The 23,483-nt window shown below is 41.0% G+C and overlaps 1 protein-coding gene across 2 annotated transcripts in view; it reads left to right on the forward strand.

The window, feature by feature from the left end:
• The window catches only part of nr3c2 (nuclear receptor subfamily 3, group C, member 2), a 354,577-nt gene that overhangs the window by 234,325 nt on the left and 96,769 nt on the right, over positions 1-23,483 (forward strand). For both annotated transcript variants that reach the window (XM_073042920.1, XM_073042919.1), the window contains exons 3-5: positions 230-378; positions 18,459-18,575; positions 19,662-19,982. In XM_073042920.1, coding sequence (XP_072899021.1) covers positions 230-378; positions 18,459-18,575; positions 19,662-19,982 — 587 coding nt within the window. The remainder of the gene's footprint in view (positions 1-229; positions 379-18,458; positions 18,576-19,661; positions 19,983-23,483) is intronic.

Raw genomic sequence — 23,483 nt, forward strand, 5'->3', positions numbered from 1 at the left:
ACTATCTCCATCATGTTCAGGGGTTGCAACATTTCCTAAAGTAAACCAGGAAGTTTAAGAATCGTGACCCCAAACTGTTTCAAAGTTGACAGATGTTTCCTTATGATCTGAAATGGTTTTGCTTGTTCTTGTACCATTGTGACTTTAGCCAGCTGGTACGAGTCCATCATGTCTGTGAAAAGAGATTCATAGCATCCTTCTAACATTGGAAATTTCCCATCTTTTTCAGCTCCCCTATTAGACTGGATCGAAGTTGCTCGTCGGTGACCACAACGCCTTTGAAGGTCTGTTTGGTTTGTGCAGATGAAGCGTCAGGATGTCATTATGGTGTCCTTACCTGCGGTAGTTGCAAAGTTTTCTTCAAAAGAGCTGTAGAAGGTAAGTGTCCCTTTCCAAGTCTGATTTCCTTTAGTTAACTTCATCAGCCAACGCACTGTACCTCTAATTTTAATTTATGTGTGGTGAATAACAGCATGCTGCAATTGATACACAATTCGATAAGTAGCCGTGCTTTCCCATAAAGCTCTCTGAAGGCTCTCTGCTTTGGGGCACATAAGGGTTAATTTTAAAATGAGAAAAAAACACAATTTAGTTTTAATCTTGTTTAATTTCTTCCTGCTGTGGAACACCTTTAGTCCCTTCAAAGTGTGGCCCAAGGTGCTCAATTCCTCATATGATGTCACACACATTTCTTTGGAGGTCTCTATCCATTTCAGTTATTTAATTATTGTACCCTGCAGCTTTGATGTTTCGTGCCAGTCAATGTGTTGATGCATTTACTAACAAGATGAAAAGCCTTCCCAGGTCCAGTATTCGTAATGATTTTTTTTTGGCAGCAAGTGAGCTGATGTTTACTTCCCCATTTAGCAGAGCAGGGAAAACAAATTCTGTGCAAGCAGTGATGAACCTAGGTGCAAGTCTCTCCTCAACACCATTCAGCTCTCACTAATTATGTCAGAAGATAATATAAAATTTAGATTACTAATAATTCCTTTAAACTTAAACTTGGATGTTAAAAGTAGTTCAGTATACCTCTTGATTTTTCAGTTTGGCTTTGTATCAATTACATTAATCCTCTCAGAGAAGCCAGCAAGCTGAGGTCAAGGCTAGCAATCTTTAGTCTGCATTCCCATGCCTTTTCTTGCTCAGTATCACTGGCAGAGAGTTTCCTATTAGTTGTAGCGGGGGTGGGGAGGGGAGTTGGGGACTTGGGGGGAGGAGCTAGGGCACTGTCTGCCCACCAGCATGTCCCATGTGGTACCAAGAAACCATGAGAGACAAAAGAGAAAACTGCTGGCTTTCAATGAACCCAATGTTTCTTTGCAGCTGAGATGTAATTATAGTTCTATCAGTGCAAGTGCTTATTTCTCTGGTTATTTATGATGAAGTATGATTCTGTCTGTACTACGCTATTGATTCAAGAGTATTTCCTTGTTGACTTTGTGGCAATCTCATTCCTTACAGCCACTTATATAGTGGGGTGTTTCATAAAAATAAATGGTATACAGATTCCATGGGGCTTGTGAATATGCTAGATGTTGTTCATCATTTTTAGAATGATTTTGTTTGCCTGTGATGTTTTCTTGGCAAAACTCCAGTTGACAGTAGTTGAAAACTCTTTTGGCAAATGTTTGCGATTTGTGCATCAGATTCCAGTGGTGTCCGTAGGTCTAATGGTGACTGCTTGTACAGATGTAAAATTTTCCTTTATCTAGTGTGATGCTGCACAGATGTATGCAAAAAAACATGGTTGCACTGTTATTGCATTCTTCAATGTGAGCCCATCTTCAACCACAAAAAATTCCTGAGAACTAACTCTGTGGCCTTGATACTTACATCAATAGCCAGGCATCAGAACTAGTTAATGTATTTTTTTTCCACCCCATGTAGTTTAATTCAGAATGAATGACAATTTTGGCTTATTCACTTTTTAAACCTCAGACAGCCTTAATCAAAATATACTTCTGGAACAGGTCTTTGAAAAAACCTTGCTGCCTGTAATTAGCAATGTCACAGGCAATATTGGTCCATTTAGTTTTATACAGCACTTAAATTTCCTCTGTACCTCACATCTTTGGGGGTTATAGACAATAGACAGTAAGTGCAGGAGTAGGCCATTCGGCCCTTCTAGCCAGCACCGCCATCCACTGTGATCATGGCTGATCATACACAATCAGTACCCCGTTCCTGCCCTCTCCCCATATCCCTTGACCCCGCTATCTATAAGAGCTCTATCTAACTCTCTTGAATGCATCCAGAGACTTGGCCTCCACTGCCTTCTGAGGCAGAGCATTCCACATTTCCACCACTCTCTGGGTGAAAAAGTTTTTCCGCATCTCTGTTCTAAATGGCCTACCCCTTATTCTTAAGCTGTGGCCTCTAGTTCTGGACTCACCCATCAGCGGGAACATGCTTCCTGCCTCCAGCGTGTCCAATCCCTTAATAATCTTATATGTTTCAATCAGATCCACTCTCATCCTTCTAAATTCCAGTGTATACAAACCCGGTCGCTCCAATCTTTCAACATATGACAGTCCCGCCATTCCGGGAATTAACCTTGTGAACCTACGCTGCACTCCCTCAATAGCAAGAATGTTCTTCCTCAAATTTGGAGACCAAAACTGCACACAATACTCCAAGTGGGGTCTCACCAGGGCCCTGTACAAATGCAGAAGGACCTCTTTACTCCTATACTCAATTCCTCTTGTTATAAAGGCCAGCATGCCATTAGCTTTCTTCACTGCCTGCTGTACCTGCATGCTTGCTTTCATTGACTGATGTACAAGAACACCTAGATCTCATTGTACTTCCCCTTTTCCTAACTTGACTCCATTTAGATAGTAATCTGCCTTCCTGTTCTTGCCACCAAAGTGGATAACCTCACATTTATCCACATTAAACTGCATCTGCCATACATTTGCCCACTCACCCAACCTGTCCAAGTCACCCTGCATTCTCAGAACATCCTCCTGACATTTCACACTGCCACCCAGCTTTGTGTCATCGGCAAATTTGCTAATGTTACTTTTAATCCCTTCATCTAAATCATTAATGTATATTGTAAACAGCTGCGGTCCCAGCACCGAACCTTGCAGTACCCCACTGGTCACAGCCAACCAATTTTCAATCCGTGTCAGTACTCTGCCCCCAATACCATGTGCCCTAATTTTGCCCACTAATCTCCTATGTGGGACTTTATCAAAAGCTTTCTGGAAGTCCAGGTACACTACATCCACTGGCTCTCTCTCCCTTGTCCATTTTCATAGTTACATCCTCAAAAAACTCCAGAAGATTAGTCAAGCATGATTTTCCCTTCATAAATCCATGCTGACTCGGACTGATCCTTCTACTGCTATCCAAATGTGTCATAATTTCCTCTTTTATAATTGACTCCAGCATCTTTCCCACCACTGACGTCAGGCTAACCGGTCTATAATTCCCTATTTTCTCTCTCCTTCCTTTCTTGAAAAGTGGGACAACATTAGCCACCCTCCAATCAGCAGGAACTGTTCCTGAATCTATAGAACATTGGAAAATGATTACCAATGCGTCCATGATTTCTAGAGCCATCTCTTTAAGTACCCTGGGATGCAGACCATCAGGTCCCGGGGACTTATCAGCCTTCAGACTCAACAGTCTATCCAACACCGTTTCTTGCCTAATATAAATTTCCTTCAGTTCATCCTTTACCCTAGTTCCTTTGGCCACTATTACATCTGGGTGATTGTTTGTGTCTTCCTTAGTGAAGACAGATCCAAAGTACCTGTTCAACTCATCTGCCATTTCCTTGTTCCCCATAATAAATTCACCCATTTGTCTTCAATGGCCCAATTTTGGTCTTAACTTTTTTTTGCTATTCACATACCTAAAGAAGCTTTTACCATCCCCCTTTATATTCTTGGCTAGTTTATCTTCGTACCTCATTTTTTCTTGGTGTATTGCCTTTTTTGTTATCTTCTGTTGCTCTTTAAAAGCTTCCCAGTCCTCCGGTTTCCTGCTCATCTTTGCTATGTTATACTTCTTCTCTTTTATTTTTATACTGCCCTTTACTTCCCTCGTCAGCCACAGCTGCCCCTTAGGATCTTTCTTCCTCTTTGGAATGAACCAATCCTGCACCTTCTGCATTATTCCCAGAAATACCTGCCATTGTTGTTCCACTGTCTTCCCTGCTAGGGTATTGTTCCATTGAACTTTGGCCAGCTCCTCCCTCATAGCTCCATAGTTCCCTTTGTTCAACTGTAATACTGACACATCTGATTTTTCCCTTCTCCTTCTCAAATTGTAGGTTAAAACATATCATATTATGGTCACTATCTCCTAATGGTTCCTTTACCTCGAGGTCCCTGATCAAATCTGGTTCATTGCACAACATTAAATCTAGAATTGCCTTCTCCCTGGTAGGCTCCAGTACAAGCTGTTCTAAGAATCCATCTCGGAGGCACTCCACAAACTCCCTTTCTTGGGGTCCAGTACCATTCTGATTCTCCCAGTCTACCTGCATGTTGAAATCCCCCATGACAACTGTATCATTACCTTTGCGACATGCCAATTTTAACTCTTCATTCAACTTACACCCTACATCCAGACTGCTGCTTGGGGGCCTGTAGATAACTCCCATTAGGGTCTTTCTACCCTTAGAATTTCTCAGTTCTATCCATACTGACACTACATCCCCTGATTCTATGTCCCCCCTCACAAGGGACTGAATATCATTGCTCACCAACAGAGCCACCCCACCCCCTTGGCCAGTCAGTCTGTCCTTTCGATAAGATGTATATCCTTGAATATTCATTTCCCAGGCCCTGTCCGCTTGAAGCCATGTCTCAGTTATTCCCACAACATCGTACTTGCCAATTTCCAACTGAGCCTCAAGCTCATATACTTTATTCCTTATACTTCGTGCATTCATATATAATACTTTTAATTCGTTACTCCCCTCTCCTTTCATATCAATTCCTATTTCACTTGGCCATACTGCATGATCTCTTCTTGAGCTTTCTACTCCATTGATCCTGTTGTCCGTTTTTAACTTATTTTCACTTTCCCTTTAACTCCATCCTTATATTTCCAGTTCATCCCCTCCCCCCACTACTTAGTTTAAACACATCCATGTTGCAGTGGCAAACCTGTCTGCCAGAATGCTGGTCCCCCACCTATTAAGGTGCAACCCGTCTCTTTTGTACAATTCATCCCTACCCCAAAACAAATCCCAGTGATCCAAGAATGTAAATCCTTGCTTCCTGCACCAGTTCCTCAGCCACACATTCAGATCCATTATCTCCCTGTTCCTGCCCTCTCCAGCACGAGGAACTGGAAGCAAACCAGATATAACCACCCTGGAAGTCCTGCTTTTCAGCCTTCTTCCGAGTTCTCTGAAGTCCCGCTGCAGAATGTCCTTCCTCTTCTTCCCAATGTCATTTGTGCCGACATGCACTACCACTTCGGGCTGTTCACCTTCACCCTTGAGGATTCCCTGCAATCGGTCCGTGATGTCCTGGATCCTAGCACCAGGGAGGCAACACACCATCCTTAAATCTCGCCTGTTGCCGCAGAAACCCCTTTCCGTACCTCTTACTATGGAGTCCCCTACTACCACGGCTCTTCCTGATGTCTGACTCCTCGGCTCTGCTTCTGCACCAATTTTCAGCTCGCAGACCTGTCCACCTCTCAGACTGGCAGTATCTTCTGTCCTGACAGCTTCCAAGAGGATGAACCTGTTTACGAGAGGTACATCCCCTGGAGTCTCCTGTACTTAAGCATCCTTTCCTTCCTCATCGTCGCCCCCTTTCTCTCTTCCGGTATCCTCGGTGTAACGACCTCACTGTAGGTCCTGTCCAGAAAACTCTCTTTTTCGCAGATAAACCTGAGTTACACTAAACCGGATTAGTGTAATTCTTAAACTTATGGGACAGATAGGAATAGAGATAGGAAATGTGGTAATTTCTTTGCTTACAATTTCCTACCCTTTGGAATATGGATTGTTTGCACTAATTAACAGTTCATGTTGGAAAAGAATGTTTTATGAATTTAAATAAGTTATGTCCTGTATTTTTGAGAAACATTTTAATAAACTACAGTCCTTGTAATTTAAATTTGAATATATGCACATTATTTGGATTCATCACTGACAGGCAATCAACCAGTTGTTAAGAAATTCAATGGAATATTGCTGCTTGTGTTCAGTGTTGTGCAACTGAGTATTTATTTCTTCTCTGCATTAAATAATTTCTGGGTGGGTTTGCATCTGTAGAGAATTTGACCCACATTTCCAGGTGTTCAGGACACATTTCAATATCAGTAATACACACAAACAGCTGGAGGAACTCAACAGGCCAGGCAGCATCTATGGAAAAGAGTAAACAGTCGATGTTTTAGGCCGAAACATAGGTTTACAACTGATGCAGTCTTACTGGGTCTTCACTCGGCCTTGGATCACCTGGATAATAATAATCCCTACGTCAGGCTGCTGTCTATTGATGACAGCTCAGCATTGAGCACAATCATATCCTCAGTTCTAATCAACAAGCTCCAAAACCTGGTCTTCTGTACCTCCCTCTGCAACTTGACTTCCTCACTGGGAGACCACACGCTGTGCAGATCAGAAATAACACCTCACTAACAATCAACACTGGCACAACTCAAGGAAATGTGCTTAGCCCACTGCTCCACTCTCTCTACACACACAATTGTGCGGCTAGGCACAGCTCAAATGCCATCTATAAATTTGCCAACAACACAACTACTGTTGGCAGAATTTCAGATGGTGATGAGGAGGTGTACAAGAGCGAGATAGATCAGCTGGTTGAGTGGTGACACAGCAACAACCTTGCACTCAACATCAGTAAGACCAAGGAACTAATTGTGGACTTCAGGAAGGGGATGTCGAGGGAACATACACCAGTCCTCATTGAGGGATCAACAGTGGAAAGGGTAAGCAGTTTCAAGTACCTGGGTGTCAACATGTCTGAAGATCTATCTTGGGCCCAAAATATTGATTCAACTACAAACGAGAAACATCAGAAGCAATATTTCACAAGGAATGTGAGGAAACTTGGTTTGTTGGTAAATTTCTACAGATGTACCATGGAGAGCATACTATCTGGTTGCCTCACCGTCTGGTATGGAGGGGCCACTGCACAGGATTCGAAAATGTTGCAGGAAGTTGTAAGCTCAGCCAGCTCCATTATGGGCACTAGCCTCCCCAGCATCCAAGACATCTTCAAAAGACTATGCCTCAAAAATGCGGTATGGATCCTTAAGGACCGCTATCACCTAGGACGTGCCTTCTTCTCATTGCTATCCTCAAGAAGGAGGTACAGAAGCCTGGAGAGATGCATTCTACATTTCAGGAGCAGCTTCTTCCCTTCCACCATTAGATTTCTGCATGGACAATGAATCATAAACGCTACCTCTCCCTGCTTCAATCTGAAGTTCCCACCTTCCTGAAGAAGACTACTGTACTATCATCCCAGTACTAAGAAAAATATGGCAATGCTTTAGTGACTACCAACCTGTAGCTTTGGCATCTAGCATCATGAAGTGTTTTGAGAGCCTGGTCACAACACACATTAACTTCATCCTCCCAAACAACTTCAACTCACTGCATTTCATCTACCACAGCTATAAAAGCCTGAAAGCACGTACCACCAGGCTTAAGGAAAGCTTCTCCCTTGCTGTTATAAGACTGGTGAATGGTTCCCTAGTACAATAAGATGGGCTCTTGACCTCACAATCTACCTTGTTATGCTCTTCCACTTTATTGTCTACCTGCAAAGAACACTACTCTGTAACTAACACTTTATTGTACATTCTGTTGTTGCTTTCCCTTGTACTACCTCAATGCACTATTAAATTGAAATAATCTACATCTACAAAAACAAGTTTTTCACTTTACATTAGATTAGATTCAACTTTATTGCCATTGTGCTGAGTACAGATACAAAGCCAAATGAAATGCATCTAACCAGAAATGCAAAGAATAGTGTTATTTACAAAATAACTGCAAATAAAAAGTTTTACAGCACACAAATATAAAAGTACTGAGACAGTGCAAAATGAGTGCAGTACTGATTAGTGCTGTGATGTGAGGTTCAGCAGGGTCACAGCCTCAGGGAAGAAGCTCTTCCTGTGCCTGCTGGTGCGGGAGCGGAGGCTCCTGTAGCACCTACCGGACGGGAGGAGAGTAAAAAGTCCATGGTTAGGGTGAGATGCATCCTTGATAATGGCTTTTCGCCCTGCCCAGGTAGATGTTCTCAATGGTGGGCAATTGGGTGCTGATAATCCGCTGGGCAGTTTTCACCACACGCTGGACAATAATATGTGACTTGTGGCAATAATAACTCAATTTATAATTTATTACGTGTACACACCAACCACTGCTTAAAGTAGTGAATTGCACGTTCTGACCAATCAGTTGGTAAAGACATTAACCATTTTTTTGCTGCACTGGATTTTTTTCTCTTTTATTTACGGGATGTGGGCGTCACCAGCAAATCCAGTAATCCTGGTTGCCGTTGAGACTAGCTGTAAAATCATATCTTGGATTCTTCTACAATTGTAGACATCAGTCTATAATCTTGTCATGGAATTTAATCTAAAACTCAAACAGTAACTTTTATTGGGCCCTAGATATTGGAGAACTTGTTCTAGTTTTTCCTTATCAATGTTGTGCTTGCCGACAGGGCACCAAACACGAACGGTGATGTAGAATGGCTGGATTCTCATGTGATGATGTAATTTATCACAATCAATTTAAGCATCTGTAGTTTGTGCATAGCAAACACAGAAATAAATTTTAGCAAGAGTTTGAGGACTTCCTCTGCATTGGCCCATGGTCTTAGCTGGTTTATAGTTAGATAGTCTGAGGCAAGTACTGAATATATGCTTGAGAATTTTCCCTCTCATCCTCCAACGTCACCATTCACTGCCATTGTAATTTAGTGTTCCCCTTTAAAACTCTCAAATCACCACCACAATCTGTGGGCTAGATACCCATTCAACCATCAGTGTTCCACCCCTTAATGCTCTATACTTCATAGGTCCCAGCTCAGCTACTGCACGTGCCACTTTCTGATCTTTTAATCGGTGGTCTGCCTGTTTCTCTTTGCTCACAATAGAGTGGTAGAGTAACCAGGGGAAAGCCTTCTATGCCCTTTACAAATCTAAGGTCCATCTGTTGCACTTTGAGCCCTGGGAGTGTTGCTACCTGAGCACAGAACTAGTACAGGCCTCCCTTACAGCATCGACTCAGATCGCCACACCTACTGTCTCTCAACCTTTTGAAATTTTAAAGATCTTTATCAGGTCACTTCTAATTTTTTTGCTTAAAGAAAAACCACATCTTTCAACTCTTGTCTGATGGCTACATTCTTGCAGTTCTGGGAGCATTCTTTTAAATATTTGTTGTATTTTCATCAGTATTTCCATGATGCTTTTGCATTTTACAGAGCAAAATGGTGCTCAGTACTCACGTGTGTCCTGACTAATATCCTAACTAATGTCATGATGTGCACTGGAACCCAAGTATAGATGAAGGACAGACTCCAATGTAGAGACAGCAACCAAATTCATCTTCTAGCTAGTCTTTACTCTGGCATCTTCCCTCTTCATTTTCAGTCTTGATGAAGCCTCTCGGCCCAAAACATTGACTGTATGCGTTTCCATAGATGCTGCCTGACCTACTGAGCTCCCCCAGTGTTTTGTGTGTGTTTCTTATTCATAAGAATTCCAACAGAACGTGGTGGCTTGGCCGAGTGACACTGTGAGGTGTAACATTCTTAAAACTAAGACCCCGCAATTTGCGCTATTTCGGTGTCCACATAAATAATACAGGTAACATGGAATCCCTAAGCCTATCAAAATAAACTTAACAAGTTTAAACAGAAAGCACCAGGAGACTGCATTACAAAGAGTGAATCGCTTGAGAAAAACACAAGGAACTCTAAATGATTAAAGACGCTCATTACTCAACAAATAACCAATCCAGGTGCTCTAAAAACCTATACTCTCTGGCACCCTGCACCATCCCAAAGAGGTCACTATACTTGTTTATTCCTCACCTTAGAAATAAATCCCAGTATTCAGCTGGCTTTACCAACTAATGTTGCTGACCATATTTACCCGCTTACCCCTGACTGTTCTATCCTATCGGGAAGCTTTAGGCAAACATGTCCTGGGGATGATGGTAGTAGTAATCTGGGGTTCAAGGAAGGCTGAGTACATTGATAACTTTAGGGAGAAAAAGAAAACCACCAGGAGGTTATTTCCCGAGCCAGACTGAGATATGGAACAATAAGGATTCTGCTAGAGGAACTAAGCAGGTCAGGGCTGGTGCAGGGTTTTCAACCTGTAAGGTCAATTGTTTAGTTCCGTCACACCCACTAAGTTCCTCCAGCAGATTGTTGCTTCAGATTTCAGCATCTGCAATCTTTAGTGTCTCTAGACCAGCCTTTCTCAACCTATTTGCCCTGGAGGAACCCTTGAAATAATTTTCACGTCCCTGGGAACAGCTGCATAAAAATTACTATATCTGCAGCTCATTGTGCATTAGTGTGATCAGTAGTTATAGATATAATCTGAAAATAATTGTCAATGTTCTTTTGAATAGAGAATGAATTGTTAGCCAGCCTTTCTTGAAAACACCATAGTTAAGCTTAGCTAACCTTTCTTAAAATTAATCTTTCTTTCCCATTCATACATTTTAAAAACTCATAAGGCAAACATCATAAATTTCTGTTTAGTAACTTCCTTAAGCCAAAAATGGATTTAATTTTTCTAAAGGTAGTCTTGTCTTGGTAGATTTAATTTAAATAAAGGTTGTAAATTGATTTTAATTAAAAGCTTTGTTGTTTGTATTGAGATTCCAACAGCCGTTTAAAATAATCAGCACTTTTACATGTCACATGGCAGTGATTTGTGGTTCAGTGTTTTTCAATGTTGCTGGAGCTGTTGTTACATTTGTAGGCTGTTTGCCACAGACCGGGCACAGTGGAACAGGGGTTAATAAAAAACCAAAAAAGAACAGCATAATAAATTAATAAATAACTAAACAAGGAAACCACAAAAAATACAAAAACTTGACAATACAATTCACTTCTAATCTACACAATCCACCTTTTGCAATGTTTACAACAGCAAAGCAGCAATTGAGTTGCAGTGCGTATTTAAAAAGAAATCCTTCTTTGGAATGAAAATTTACCTCCAACTTTCTACTGCACCGGTAGAGTTTGTTCATTCCCGTAAGTTAGTTGGCGGCGTGTAAGGGGAAGTTGGGGAGGGTAATTCAGGAGGGAGGGGCTGATGTCACAGCCCAAGTTGAGCAAGTTCACTCAAATGCTTGGAAAATGCACTTCATGTTCATCATCAGCCTCCCGTCCTCCCCTCCCTTCAACAGTGCTCACCATCGGCCTGTCATCCTCCCCTCTGTGCAATACAGTGCTCACCATCGGCCTGTCATCCTCCCCTCCCCTCAACAGTGCTCACCATCGGCCTGTCATCCTCCCCTCTCCTCAACAGTGCTCACCATCGGCCTGTCATCCTCCCCTCTGTGCAATACAGTGCTCACCATCGGCCTGTCATCCTCCCCTCTGTGCAATACAGTGCTCACCATCGGCCTGTCATCCTCCCCTCTCCTCAACAGTGCTCACCATCGGCCTGTCATCCTCCCCTCTCCTCAACAGTGCTCACCATCGGCCTGTCATCCTCCCCTCCCCTCAACAGTGCTCACCATCGGCCTGTCATCCTCCCCTCTCCTCAACAGTGCTCACCATCGGCCTGTCATCCTCCCCTCCCCTCAACAGTGCTCACCATCGGCCTGTCATCCTCCCCTCTCCTCAACAGTGCTCACCATCGGCCTGTCATCCTCCCCTCTCCTCAACAGTGCTCACCATCGGCCTGTCATCCTCCCCTCTCCTCAACAGTGCTCACCATCGGCCTGTCATCCTCCCCTCTCCTCAACAGTGCTCACCATCGGCCTGTCATCCTCCCCTCTCCTCAACAGTGCTCACCATCGGCCTGTCATCCTCCCCTCCCCTCAACAGTGCTCACCATCGGCCTGTCATCCTCCCCTCCCCTCAACAGTGCTCACCATCAGCCTGTCATCCTCCCCTCTGTGCAATACAGTGCTCACCATCGGCCTGTCATCCTCCCCTCCCCTCAACAGTGCTCACCATCGGCCTGTCATCCTCCCCTCTGTGCAATACAGTGCTCACCATCGGCCTGTCATCCTCCCCTCCCCTCAACAGTGCTCACCATCAGCCTGGCCTCCTCCCCTCCATGCAATGCACCAATTGTCAACGACCTCCCCTATCTCCATTCATAAACATGGTCCTACTGAGCACTGCCATTATGGGCTGAGAGACCTCTAACAAGATTGCAAACGGGGCTGTTCGGTCACTGCCCACCACGATGAGCGCTAGCCTCGCGCTTTGCACAAAGTTCAAAACACAACGTTTAATTTTTTTTAATTCATGATCTCTCGTGGAACCCTGGGTTCCACGAAGCCCCAGTTAAGAAGCCGAGCTCCGGACTGCATCTCTCCTCAACGACACTGAGGTAGGTCTGCTTCAGTAGGCCCAGGATAGGAAGACACGTTAGCTTGACAGGCAAGATCCACGTCCTAGGAAAGGAAGAAATAAGGCCTGTAAGTGAGCTGAGCAAAATATAAGCACTCTTCTCTCCATGTTTCCTGGTACTTCTAATTAGAAACACAGACCTGTGCCAGATGTTCTTCAGTTCTATGGCCTGTGATTTACAAAGATTAAGTAGCAGATCACCTGAGCTTTGCCCACTGGAGCTGCCCCAATGTTCCCTCAGGTTTCTCCTCAGGCAAACTCTTTTAAAGTGGTACTTCCAAACTAGCACAGCATACCCCTACCTCACATGTTGACCATTGATGTCCTGCAAGTAATATTGCTATCTTACCTTAGTAATGATTTATCCTTATCAAATAAAATTAGCTTTACATCATGAAAAGATTTATCACGCTCTGGATACAATGAAACTAAATTGCAGGGATTCACAAGTCAGCACCTTCATGTGTTCCAATAATGAATTGGTGGGGAAATTATGATGTTACTATTCTTTATTCCCCAGATTTTTGGCTCACGAAAATATCTTGTTGTCGTTTTGAAATATTTTCTAGGTAGCTTTCACAGTAACTTATTGCAGGTAACGTTGTCTAATGTCCCTATCCGCTTTTAATCATCTGTTTACAACCTGTTCTTTCAACTATTTCTTAGGGCAAACAATTTATTCTGACTTTAATTAATGTTAATGCTCTGATGGTCTACTTAGTGATTTCCCATCAGGAATAATAACTGAATTCTTAATATTACTTCCAGATTTTGATCTCAAAGACCAAACATTACCCTGTTAATATTCTTTCAACAGGATAGAGACCATTATTTTGAATAGGATGAGTCCAGGGACTGGCCTTTAACAGTAGCACCCTTTTTGTTCGTACAGTACCTCTTTTATATTTTCAAGCTAGCAAACATTGAGCTAGATATATCCACAACAACCTCAGATTCCTATTTCCTGTTAAATATGTTAAATGAATTGACTGTTCCACTCAACACATACTTCCTATTTTGATTCCTTGGCTAATGCTAATAATATTTTTGCTCAGAGGATGAATGGTGGCAGTACAGTACCATTAATTTGATGGAGTATAAAAAGTCAGCAATTATTTTCTGTAAAATGAAGTAGCACCTGAGTAGGCCCAAGGCATCGTGTAGATCTTCCAATATTAATGGCTTTTCCCTAATGTGTTCCACCATTGTGAGTGCACAAATCAAATTAGGCATATCTGGAACTGAGTCACAGGCAAATGGGTGGTTGGTAGGAGGGAGATGGATGGGGAGAAGGTTCAGAGATCATGAGGAGAGAGCTTCCAAAAAAATTAGAGTCCGGGGAGAGTCCTGGCATTGAAATGGTGGCCAGATGATGAGTAGATAGTTGAGCCAGGGGTTGTCAGAAAGTTAGTGACCTTTCCAGGCTTGATCTTTAAAGCCAGGGCAAGCTTGAGAAGGCTAAGTTAGGAGATTATTAAGGAGAAGGTGGCCGTTGATCAATAGTGGTGCTCCAGTTGAGTTGGGCTGAGATGTCAGTGAGGAGGAGGCCTCAGTAATTGATGGTAGTGAATGGGTAGGGGACAAGGTGGGTTAGGCTCAATTGGCAGATTGGTATTTGGATGTGGTGCTCGTGGTATTTGAAGTTGGGCAAGGCGATTGGATGTGGGCTATGAACGATGGAGTGATGGAGGTCCTGAGAAAGTATGGTATGTATTAAATATATGGTTTACCAGACTTCATAGGCTGGAAGCTGATACTGTACAAAGGCAGTTTTAACACTGAAGGTGGAAAACATGTTATATAATACAGGTAGTCCCTGAGTTATGAATATCTGACTTATGGACAACTTGTACTTACGAACTGAGGAAGGAGAACACTGTCCGTCATTTTAAGTCAGATCGTGATGCTGTCTGCCATTTTAAGTTGTTGCCGTTGACACTGTGTTGAGTGTTTAACTTTGTATTTGGCTTAAATTTTTCTTAGTAAGATTCACCCTGACCCCGGATCAGCACCGGGCGAGAGAATCGAGTTCGATTTAGTGACAGACCATTCCCGTGCCGGGTTGATGTCGATCCAGTGACTCCCATACCATCCGTGCCGGATTGATGTCGAGCTCGCAACTTGACCTCGTTTTAAAAAAAAACATTGCCACCTCCAGTTTAAATTCCCATGCGGAATATTGTGGAGGATCAAATACCCAAACCCAGCACAGCCCCCACTTTAGGGCCCAGGGAATTCAGTGTGGCGGTCCTTAGGACCCGGTGGAGCTCGGGACCCGCTGCCCACAGTGTTTCTGTTCTATTGACGGGAAGCGATCGCGATTGAAAATAAAATGGAAATAATAAAGCGTTTGGAAAGAGGTGAAACGCCATCGGTCATTGGAAAGCTGTTAGGCTACAGTCGGTCAACGATTGGACCAATTTTAAAGGATAACAGATAAAGTGAGAATAATGGAGCATGTGAAAGGCCCTGCCCCGATGAAAGCTACAATTATTACTAAGCAACGCAGTGGTTTAATTATTGGAATACACACGTTTCTTAAGTGTTTTATATGTATAAAAAGGTAAAATATATACTATGTACTAAGACAAACGTTTGACTAACTGATGCTAAATAATACCGGATGTACTTGTTCCGACTTGCATACAAATCTGACTTAAAGACGGACTCAGGAATGGAACTCGTATGTAACCTGGGGACTGCCTGTATTGTCTGTGTAAATAAACATTGTCCTTCGGCAATGATGTATTCTGCCTGTTTAGCATTCTCCTCTCCCTTCTACCAAAGCTCTTGGGTGGCGTTTCTTTCAGGCAAACTCTTCGGATCCCATCCACCAATGTGATTGTCTACCACAAGTATACCCCATATTACTTGTGCGATTGAATTCATCACATCTTTTAAAATGTGGTAAAGTAGGAGAGATGCAGTAACAGCATAACAGAATCAAAAGTAAATTGGGTAAGGAAAGAAAACAAGTAAATTCAGAGTGACGATGTGAGTGAATAGTATGCAGAGAATGAAAGCAGAAGTCTAAAAAGGAGTTTAAAAGCATATAGAATTGGTACAAAAGTTATGAATATGTAAGAGGAAGGAATACTTAAGCAGAGGAGGAGAACTGAGTGTGAGCTGCAAAACAGATATTAAAACTGAGAGTGAGAATGATATCAACAGAAAAAACAGAGACAAGTGGCTGTAGCTGGGTCTTGGTAAATGGTATCTGTAAATGTGGAGTTAGAAACAGCTCCCCGGTGCATATGCTTTTGCATATGTGTATTCTGCACATGTAATGATGTGCTCAGTGTACAGAGTGTGTTTCTGACCTACTGACAGAAATTGGATCAGTAGATTTACAACTTCTAGACGTTCACATGAGGATCGAGTGTTGCTTCGGAATCATTCCAGGTTGCTGCTGCCTCAGTGTGCTGGTCACTGCTGCCAAGGCAAAGTCTCCCAATATCCATACTCAAGGAGGAAAGACTTTGTTAACCTAGGGGAGAACAAGTGAACACTGTGCTTCCTAACGCGCAGGGGAAGTACTGAGGACTTCCTGACAACCTCGTGGCTATTATGTCTAGATATGTCCCTAACCGATCTCTCGTGCAACTTTGCACGAAGGACATACTTGATGTGGCATGTGTCAATCCCTCCTATCCCCTGGGACCACTTGCCAGTGCCTCTGCTATCTCTGCAGCATCGCTCTCCAGTTACAGAAAATGGGCCTCTTTTATGGTGAGTCTGTCCCTCTCAGGCTTGGCTGCTGTTGCCATATCTTCGAGGTTAAATGTCAGCAGCCGGGAGAACTTCAAGCGAACCACACTGAAACTGACAGAGCAGATCAATGTACATTGAAGCGGGGCTGTTCTCAGAGCCTCACAATCGAGCATGTTTACAGGACTTTTTTAAAAAAATCATTAAGGTGACACACAATGTTGTTCCATTGCCATTAAAATGTTGTAAAGCAGAATCTGTTTCTCTATATACAGCTGCCACATTAGGCCGAGTGTTGTACAGTATAGGTCTGTCTTTGTTATCCTCTATTTTCAAAATCCAAACTACTGTAAAGAAGAGGAGCAGGTGAAGCCCACTCACCCTCTTGAGCAGACCATTTCATCCCCTTGATTATCGTGCATCTATTTAGCTCAACCTTAAAAATGTTCAAAACACAGTTTCCATTGCGCTTTGAGGGAGAGTCCAAATACTTCACGACTATCAAATGAAAAAAATATTACTACAATTCTGTCTTAACTGGACAACTCTTTATCGTCGAATTTCTCATAAGAGATAAAACCTCCCGACACATCCATTCCACTCTTTTAGGAGCCTTTTAAGAGCCTTCAAGATTGAATATTTCAATCAGACCTCTAAAAAACTGCCGTAGAAGGAAGGGGTTTGCTTGAATAAACAAAGTAAAGGTTCATCTGTTGAAAGAGCAGAGCAGGCATTTCCATTGTTTGTGTTTCCTTTGGCTGGCCTAGAAATATTTGATAAGGAAGCTGGATAGATACAATTAGAAAAAATATTTCATTCTCCATCAGTACAGTCACATATTTTGATGAACATACAATCGGTTACAGAGAAACTAATAAAAGGGAAACAAATGTGTAGCTTTCTGTGTCATTTTTTTTTAACATGGATAATTTCCCAGAGGTCAAGCTCATCCTGCGTTAGGTGCAAATGCCTTTTAAGTGTTGTGATTGCATCTATCTTTCAAACCTCCTTTGACAGCTCATTCAGATGACCACCACCTTCTGTGTGCAAAACTTAGCTCATTTAAATATCTTCCCTCTCACCTTAAATTTGAACCCTCAGTTTCTAGAATCCTCTGTCCTAGGAAACATTTTCTAATTTTGTATGCCCCTTAATTTTATAAACCTCTACAAGGTCACCTCTCAGCTTCCTGTGGTCCACTGAGAATAATCCTGGCCTTTCAGTTTGTACTACAGTCCTCCAGTGAACCCAACAACTTGGTGAATCACTTTCACAATTTCTCTGTTGCTACCACATCCTTCCTGCAACATGGTGACCAAAACTGTACACAATACTTCAACTGCAGATGAATCAATGTTTTGGAAAGTGAGGTTGTATCTATTTTAGCATCTTTTAGAATATTGAAGTTTTCACTGAAAGCATTTTGTGTTAACTCTTTCAGTTGTTAAAATGCTACCAGCAATATCAAAAAATCTACTGCAAAAACAGTGCCAGGTTTCATTGATCTAACCTTATAAAGATGCTAACAACAACACACACAAAATGCTGGTGGAACACAGCAGGCCAGGCAGCATTTATAGGGAGAAGCGCTGTCGACGTTTCGGGCTGAGACCCTTCATCAGGACTAACCGAAAGGAAAGATGCTAACCAGAGCAATAATTTTCTGTAGCATATATGTCACGTGGTATTTACTAAAAGGTGAGTAAGCCAACATTTTCCTTCACCAAAGCAAATTGCTACAGATCTTGGAACTTTGTTCCAGGAACTGTGGTCCTTTGGTTGCACAAGTCTGCAGGTCATCGTCCATATATGTAAGGTAGTTACTCTGCACCCTTTGAACATTAGTTATTGTAGTTGGTGACCTGTGAGTACACCATGGGGTTTTTGCCAAGAAAGGATGTTATTTTGTAAGAATTGTATACTGTGGTCAGGCTGGCTGTAATCGTTTGTCTGATGAAAGTTAATCAGAAATTGATGCCGTATGTTCAAACTTTAGTGCATTTTCAATAGTTAGTAATTAGTTCAACATTGTGGGCTGAGGAGTCTGTCCTTCTGCTATAATCTTCTATGTTCTTATGCATGTAATTCTATTGAATCTGTTTAGGAATATAAAAGATAATCTGCTCGATCATGTAAAGCTATTTTTGTTAACTTTTTACATTCCTTTCCTTTAAATAGGGCAACAAAACTACTTGTGTGCAGGAAGAAATGACTGCATTATTGACAAAATCCGGAGAAAAAACTGCCCAGCTTGCAGATTGCGAAAGTGTCTTAATGCAGGAATGAACTTGGGAGGTAACTTATTTAATTGATTAAATCATAATAGACAGAGATATATTGGTTGTCAGTTTGCAGTTATCATTAAATCCACAATTTACGGCCATCTGATGTTTTCATCACACTGAAACTCCCTTTTTGTCATCGTAAATCCTCCCTGTTGAAATGATATCATGTTACTACAATGAATAAATGTAAATGTATCCTCTGTTTCACAGTACTGCAATATAATATAATCAAAGAATATTTGACCAGATGTTCTTGTGCACCCACAGGGAGCACAAAAGGCCACCGTGTTCAAGGATAAAATGTCTTGTGAATAAAATCCATTGGGGTGGGTGGCATTGGGGTAGAATTGCTGTAAGCAATTTGAACCGGAACTGAATATCTAGCTGCTGGACATTTTTACAGCTAGAAGTAATCAGTTTGATGATTAAAAAGAGTAGAAGTGGCAGTTAAAAGAGAACCGGAATGTAATGGAAAACCTAAAGACAGCATCTACTCTGGTATTTACCCATTACTTCCTCCTTCCATTGACCATGTCTAGAAGATCACCAATGCTTCTTCCACATAGATAATGTGAGGGTGCAAAACGATTTGGGGAATAGATCTATCACCAACTTAATGGGGTTGCAGCATTAGGAATCTTGGAAGTTGGTTCGCAATTCAACTCCAACTGAATTCAAAGAAGTATCTTAAACTTCTTTAACCTGGAAAATGGCTTCCCAGATGAGGCATAGTTTCATAGTCACTCCACAGTGCAGACTCAAAAAATTGTCTAAGTAATTTCAACCCACCTCCTCCCTCCCTATCTAATTTCATTAAATAAAAGCACTTCTACTCTTCAGCATTATAGGTGGAGTGGTGGGGTGAGGGTATCTTGTGAATTCTCTTTGAAACTATCCTGTCACTTGGTGCAAAGGGTTTCAGAGATTCTATGTGCATTGCTATTATCTTTAATTACTAAGTCATTATGCACGTGTGTATACTGAATCACTAGGCTGATCCTTAAACCACATGCATAGAAGTTTAGAAGAGGATTTTACAGTCAAAATTCAAATGAAAATTATTTTAAGAAATGTATTTTTATTTTTTCTCCCTCAGCACGCAAGTCTAAGAAACTAGGAAAGGTGAAAGGGCTACATGAAGAGCAGCAGCCTCCACACAGCCCGAAGGAAGGCATGACGTTCACTGCTTCTTTGCCAGAATCCACCGGGAACAGTGCTCTTGTTCCCCATTTCTCACTTATGCCACCCCATATAAGCCCGACCCTAAACACCATTCTTGAAGCCATTGAGCCTGAAGTGGTTTATGCATCATATGACAGCAGTCAGGCAGACACAACTAATCGCCTGTTGTCCAGCTTGAACAGGTTGGCTGAGAAACAGATGGTTCGAATAGTGAAATGGGCAAAAGGTCTTCCAGGTAAGAAGATATGAAAATATTTATCCTACCCTCGATAGAGGTTCCACACATTTTCCTTTCTTTGGTCATGCATACCAGTGCTTAAGTTTTCAAATAGTAGATCTACTTTTTCTCAGATACCTTATAAACATTTAAGATGTGAATTCATCTACAGTAAAGCTATAGGATAATTGTATAAATGATGAACCAAAAGTTGAAATATGTCAAATAACGTTTTGATTCCCTAAATTAGTGTTTCAAAATGCAGTTTATTGCAGAAGACATATAGCTCTTATCTCGAGCTCTGCTGATGTATTACCTGTTCCCAAATCTATGCACACAAATCCTATTTAAATGGAAGATGTGATATATATTCACATATCACAAACAAAGCATCTCCATTTGATTCCTATTCATGTAACCGTATGCTAAGTTGAAGCAAGTCAAATAACTAATGTTAAATATAGACATGCTCTGAAATTTCATAGGTAGTTCTTTCATTGTTAGTGTTGTAGTGCAGGAGACAAATTAAACCATCAGGAAAATGATGGGAACATTGGCCTGTTCCCTCCACACCTCCAGCGATCTTTTTACCCATCATTAGTGTGCAGTTATCATCTTGAAACTGATACTCAAAGAGAAGATTTCAACACGCTTTGTCTCGTCAGAGTAAGTGCTAGGGGACAGGAATAACTCTAACAAGTTATGCATAGGCAGTTGATAATTATATCCAAAACTAGTGCTCTGAGCTTTGGGAGCATTATTTAGCTTATGTTGATAATCCTAACTGACCTTAATTTATTTGTATTGATTCAACTCAGGCCATTAAACATGAACTAGGATAATTTGTATAATAATGACTGAATAGATAAAATCATGCATACAATATTTAATAGCTTGATAGTTTTGATTTTATCATTGATACTGAGAAAGTAGATCCTTTGTTTACATTCAGATAACTTGTTTCCTAAATCTTTTAGAGTTCTTGTCTCTACAAGCTAGCTTGATAAATGGGACTTCAAGATCTAATGCAATCGTATTAAAATAACTAAGCTGGATTGCAAATGCATTTGAGATGAGGCATCCCTGACTTGTGAAATATTAGTGGTAGATATATTAGGGTAAGCTTATACTACATTTAATGCATTAAAAGTACTTTGAATTCCCTAGAAATAAACTACTGCATTCTGAATTGTCTGGTTGTATCATGTCCCAAAGCACAAGTTTGTTAGTAAAGGAAAAAATCTTATAGTAGCCAAGATAATGGAGCTGAAAGGAACAGCGAGGTCATGTATGAACTTATAGATGAATCTGCATTTTGCATGATTGCAGCTTTTTTTCCTTCCTTTTTAAATCTTTGCTCTATTGCCAATTTTTTCCCAGTAGGTCTGTGTGTGTTTAAGTGTGTAATCAATTGACTCACTTGCTGTCTGAATGTCAACACCCATAAAGATTAAAGCAAAATAGTGTGGATAGTTGAAAGCTATAAGGTAGTAGAAAATATTGAAACTATTCACCAGGTCAGGCAGCATCTTTGGAAAGAGAATCAAAGTTAACATTTCAGATTGATGACCATTTATCAGAACAGAAATTCATGTTTGAAATACAACATAAAATGATTGCATCTACTATAGTTACTTCTCACTTCCAATGTTTCCAACATGCTTAAACACTAACTACTAACTTAAACTTAAAAATTTCCCTTCTTCAACAGAAGGCTTAATAGAATGATACATGTTTGACCACGCATGATGCTCAATAATTGTCACTTACAATTTACAAAATTATTTATATTGCCGTTTAGATCCCAGATACTGTGTTGCTCAGCAGTGTTTCAATTCTAAAGAATCATATTTGTCAAAACTCAAAATGTTACTTTATGTTTAGTATAAAAATAGGGAAGAATAGGGTATCAACAAAATTTAATTCATTATGTACCTTCAAAAAGAATTAATAACAACATTTGCAGACTATCTACAAAACTAAGCACATCACATCATAAACTATAGCTTTTGGATGTGAAATATAAAACTCACCCAACTGACTGATAGTGTTCTTGATGATTGGGAGGTTAAGCCCCATGTGGAGATTTGGAGAAGGGTCTGTTTAATTATTCTGAATTGTTCTTAAAGCCTTTTAAGTTAATCAAAATATTTTCCTTGTTAATCCTGGCCTCAAGGCAACTTAAGAAAAAAATGTTTGCTACCTTGAAGTGGGAGCATCTCTTCAGATATAACTGTTTCAGCTACTGAAATCTGGCAAGGACATGAGTGACGTAAACTCCACATTGTTGATGACCCATTTCAGTCAAAATGCTACTGCAACTTACAACCCTGTTCGTTTAATCATCCTACATGCTTGGAGCTACTTGCTTCAAAGTCAGCAAGTAGAATGTTTCTTAAGAACATCAGTCACTAGAGAAACTTAAGATAAATTTCATCCCTCAGATCTTAATGTGTTCATCAGAATGTGGAGCAAAGTTGCATTATGTTCATCAGAACTTAATGCAACTTTCATGAGATGAAGATTGCATTAACAGTCAAACTTCTGAATACCCAAGGCTAGGAAAAATAGAAAGGATTATAACAACTTGAGTCTCTGGTAGAGTTTATACAAGCCAACTTCATATATTGCAGCAACAGAATTTAAAAATAAATGGTTCATTCACAAGATAAAATCAGTACAGTGAATATTCTTTCATCACAATAGAGAGATAAAGATATGTATGATTTTGTTTATCCTATTCATATTATTAATGTTCTCAGGCATAATGAAGAATAGACCAAGGATCAAAAGCTTTAAAAGATCTTTTCCTTGTTCTGATTAAAGGTTAACAACCTGAAATGTTAACTCTAAAGGGGAGAATATTCAGAAAACAGAGGTGAAAAGTTCTGTATTCATCACTGTTTCAATTTTGTCTGCATTATACCAGAAGTTAAATTCTTGTCCCTTCCTAAACTTATTGTCTTTTAATTTACTGTGGAGATTTTTGTAACCTCTCCTTCCCTTTTACTTGCCTTTCCAAATTGCTGACCTCACCCTCCTCCTGTTTAGTTTGATGACACACTTCAACTCCTGATCTGTTAAATCTTTTCAGCACTGTTTCTTTAATAGTCTATACATGTAATATTGAGAGACACTGGAGTAACCAGTTGAGCAGGGGAGAGCAAGCTGTTGGAAATGGAACTGCCAGAATGGAAAGATGGAAGAGAAAGTATAGATATTTGAGTCAAAAGCACCTCGGAGAGGGCAGAGATAACTTTTCTCATTCACAATGATTGCTGTTTGTACCAGTATAGGTTCCATTGAAATAATTCAAGGAAGAAAAGGTAGGAAAGCTTATGAAAGATAACAGAATCCATAACTTCAGAGAGTAAGTGGTGTTGGAGGAGTTCACAATGTTAAAGAAGTCTCTTAGGGAACAAAAATATTTAGGAAATTTTGAGAATGGATTCTGAAGGGGCAGAGTAGTTAGCACTACTGGTAAGCATTGAACTTACCAGTTCAATGAAACATGGGCAT

This window comes from Hemitrygon akajei, chromosome 4 (genome assembly GCF_048418815.1).
Source record: "Hemitrygon akajei chromosome 4, sHemAka1.3, whole genome shotgun sequence".
Lineage (NCBI taxonomy): Eukaryota > Metazoa > Chordata > Chondrichthyes > Myliobatiformes > Dasyatidae > Hemitrygon > Hemitrygon akajei.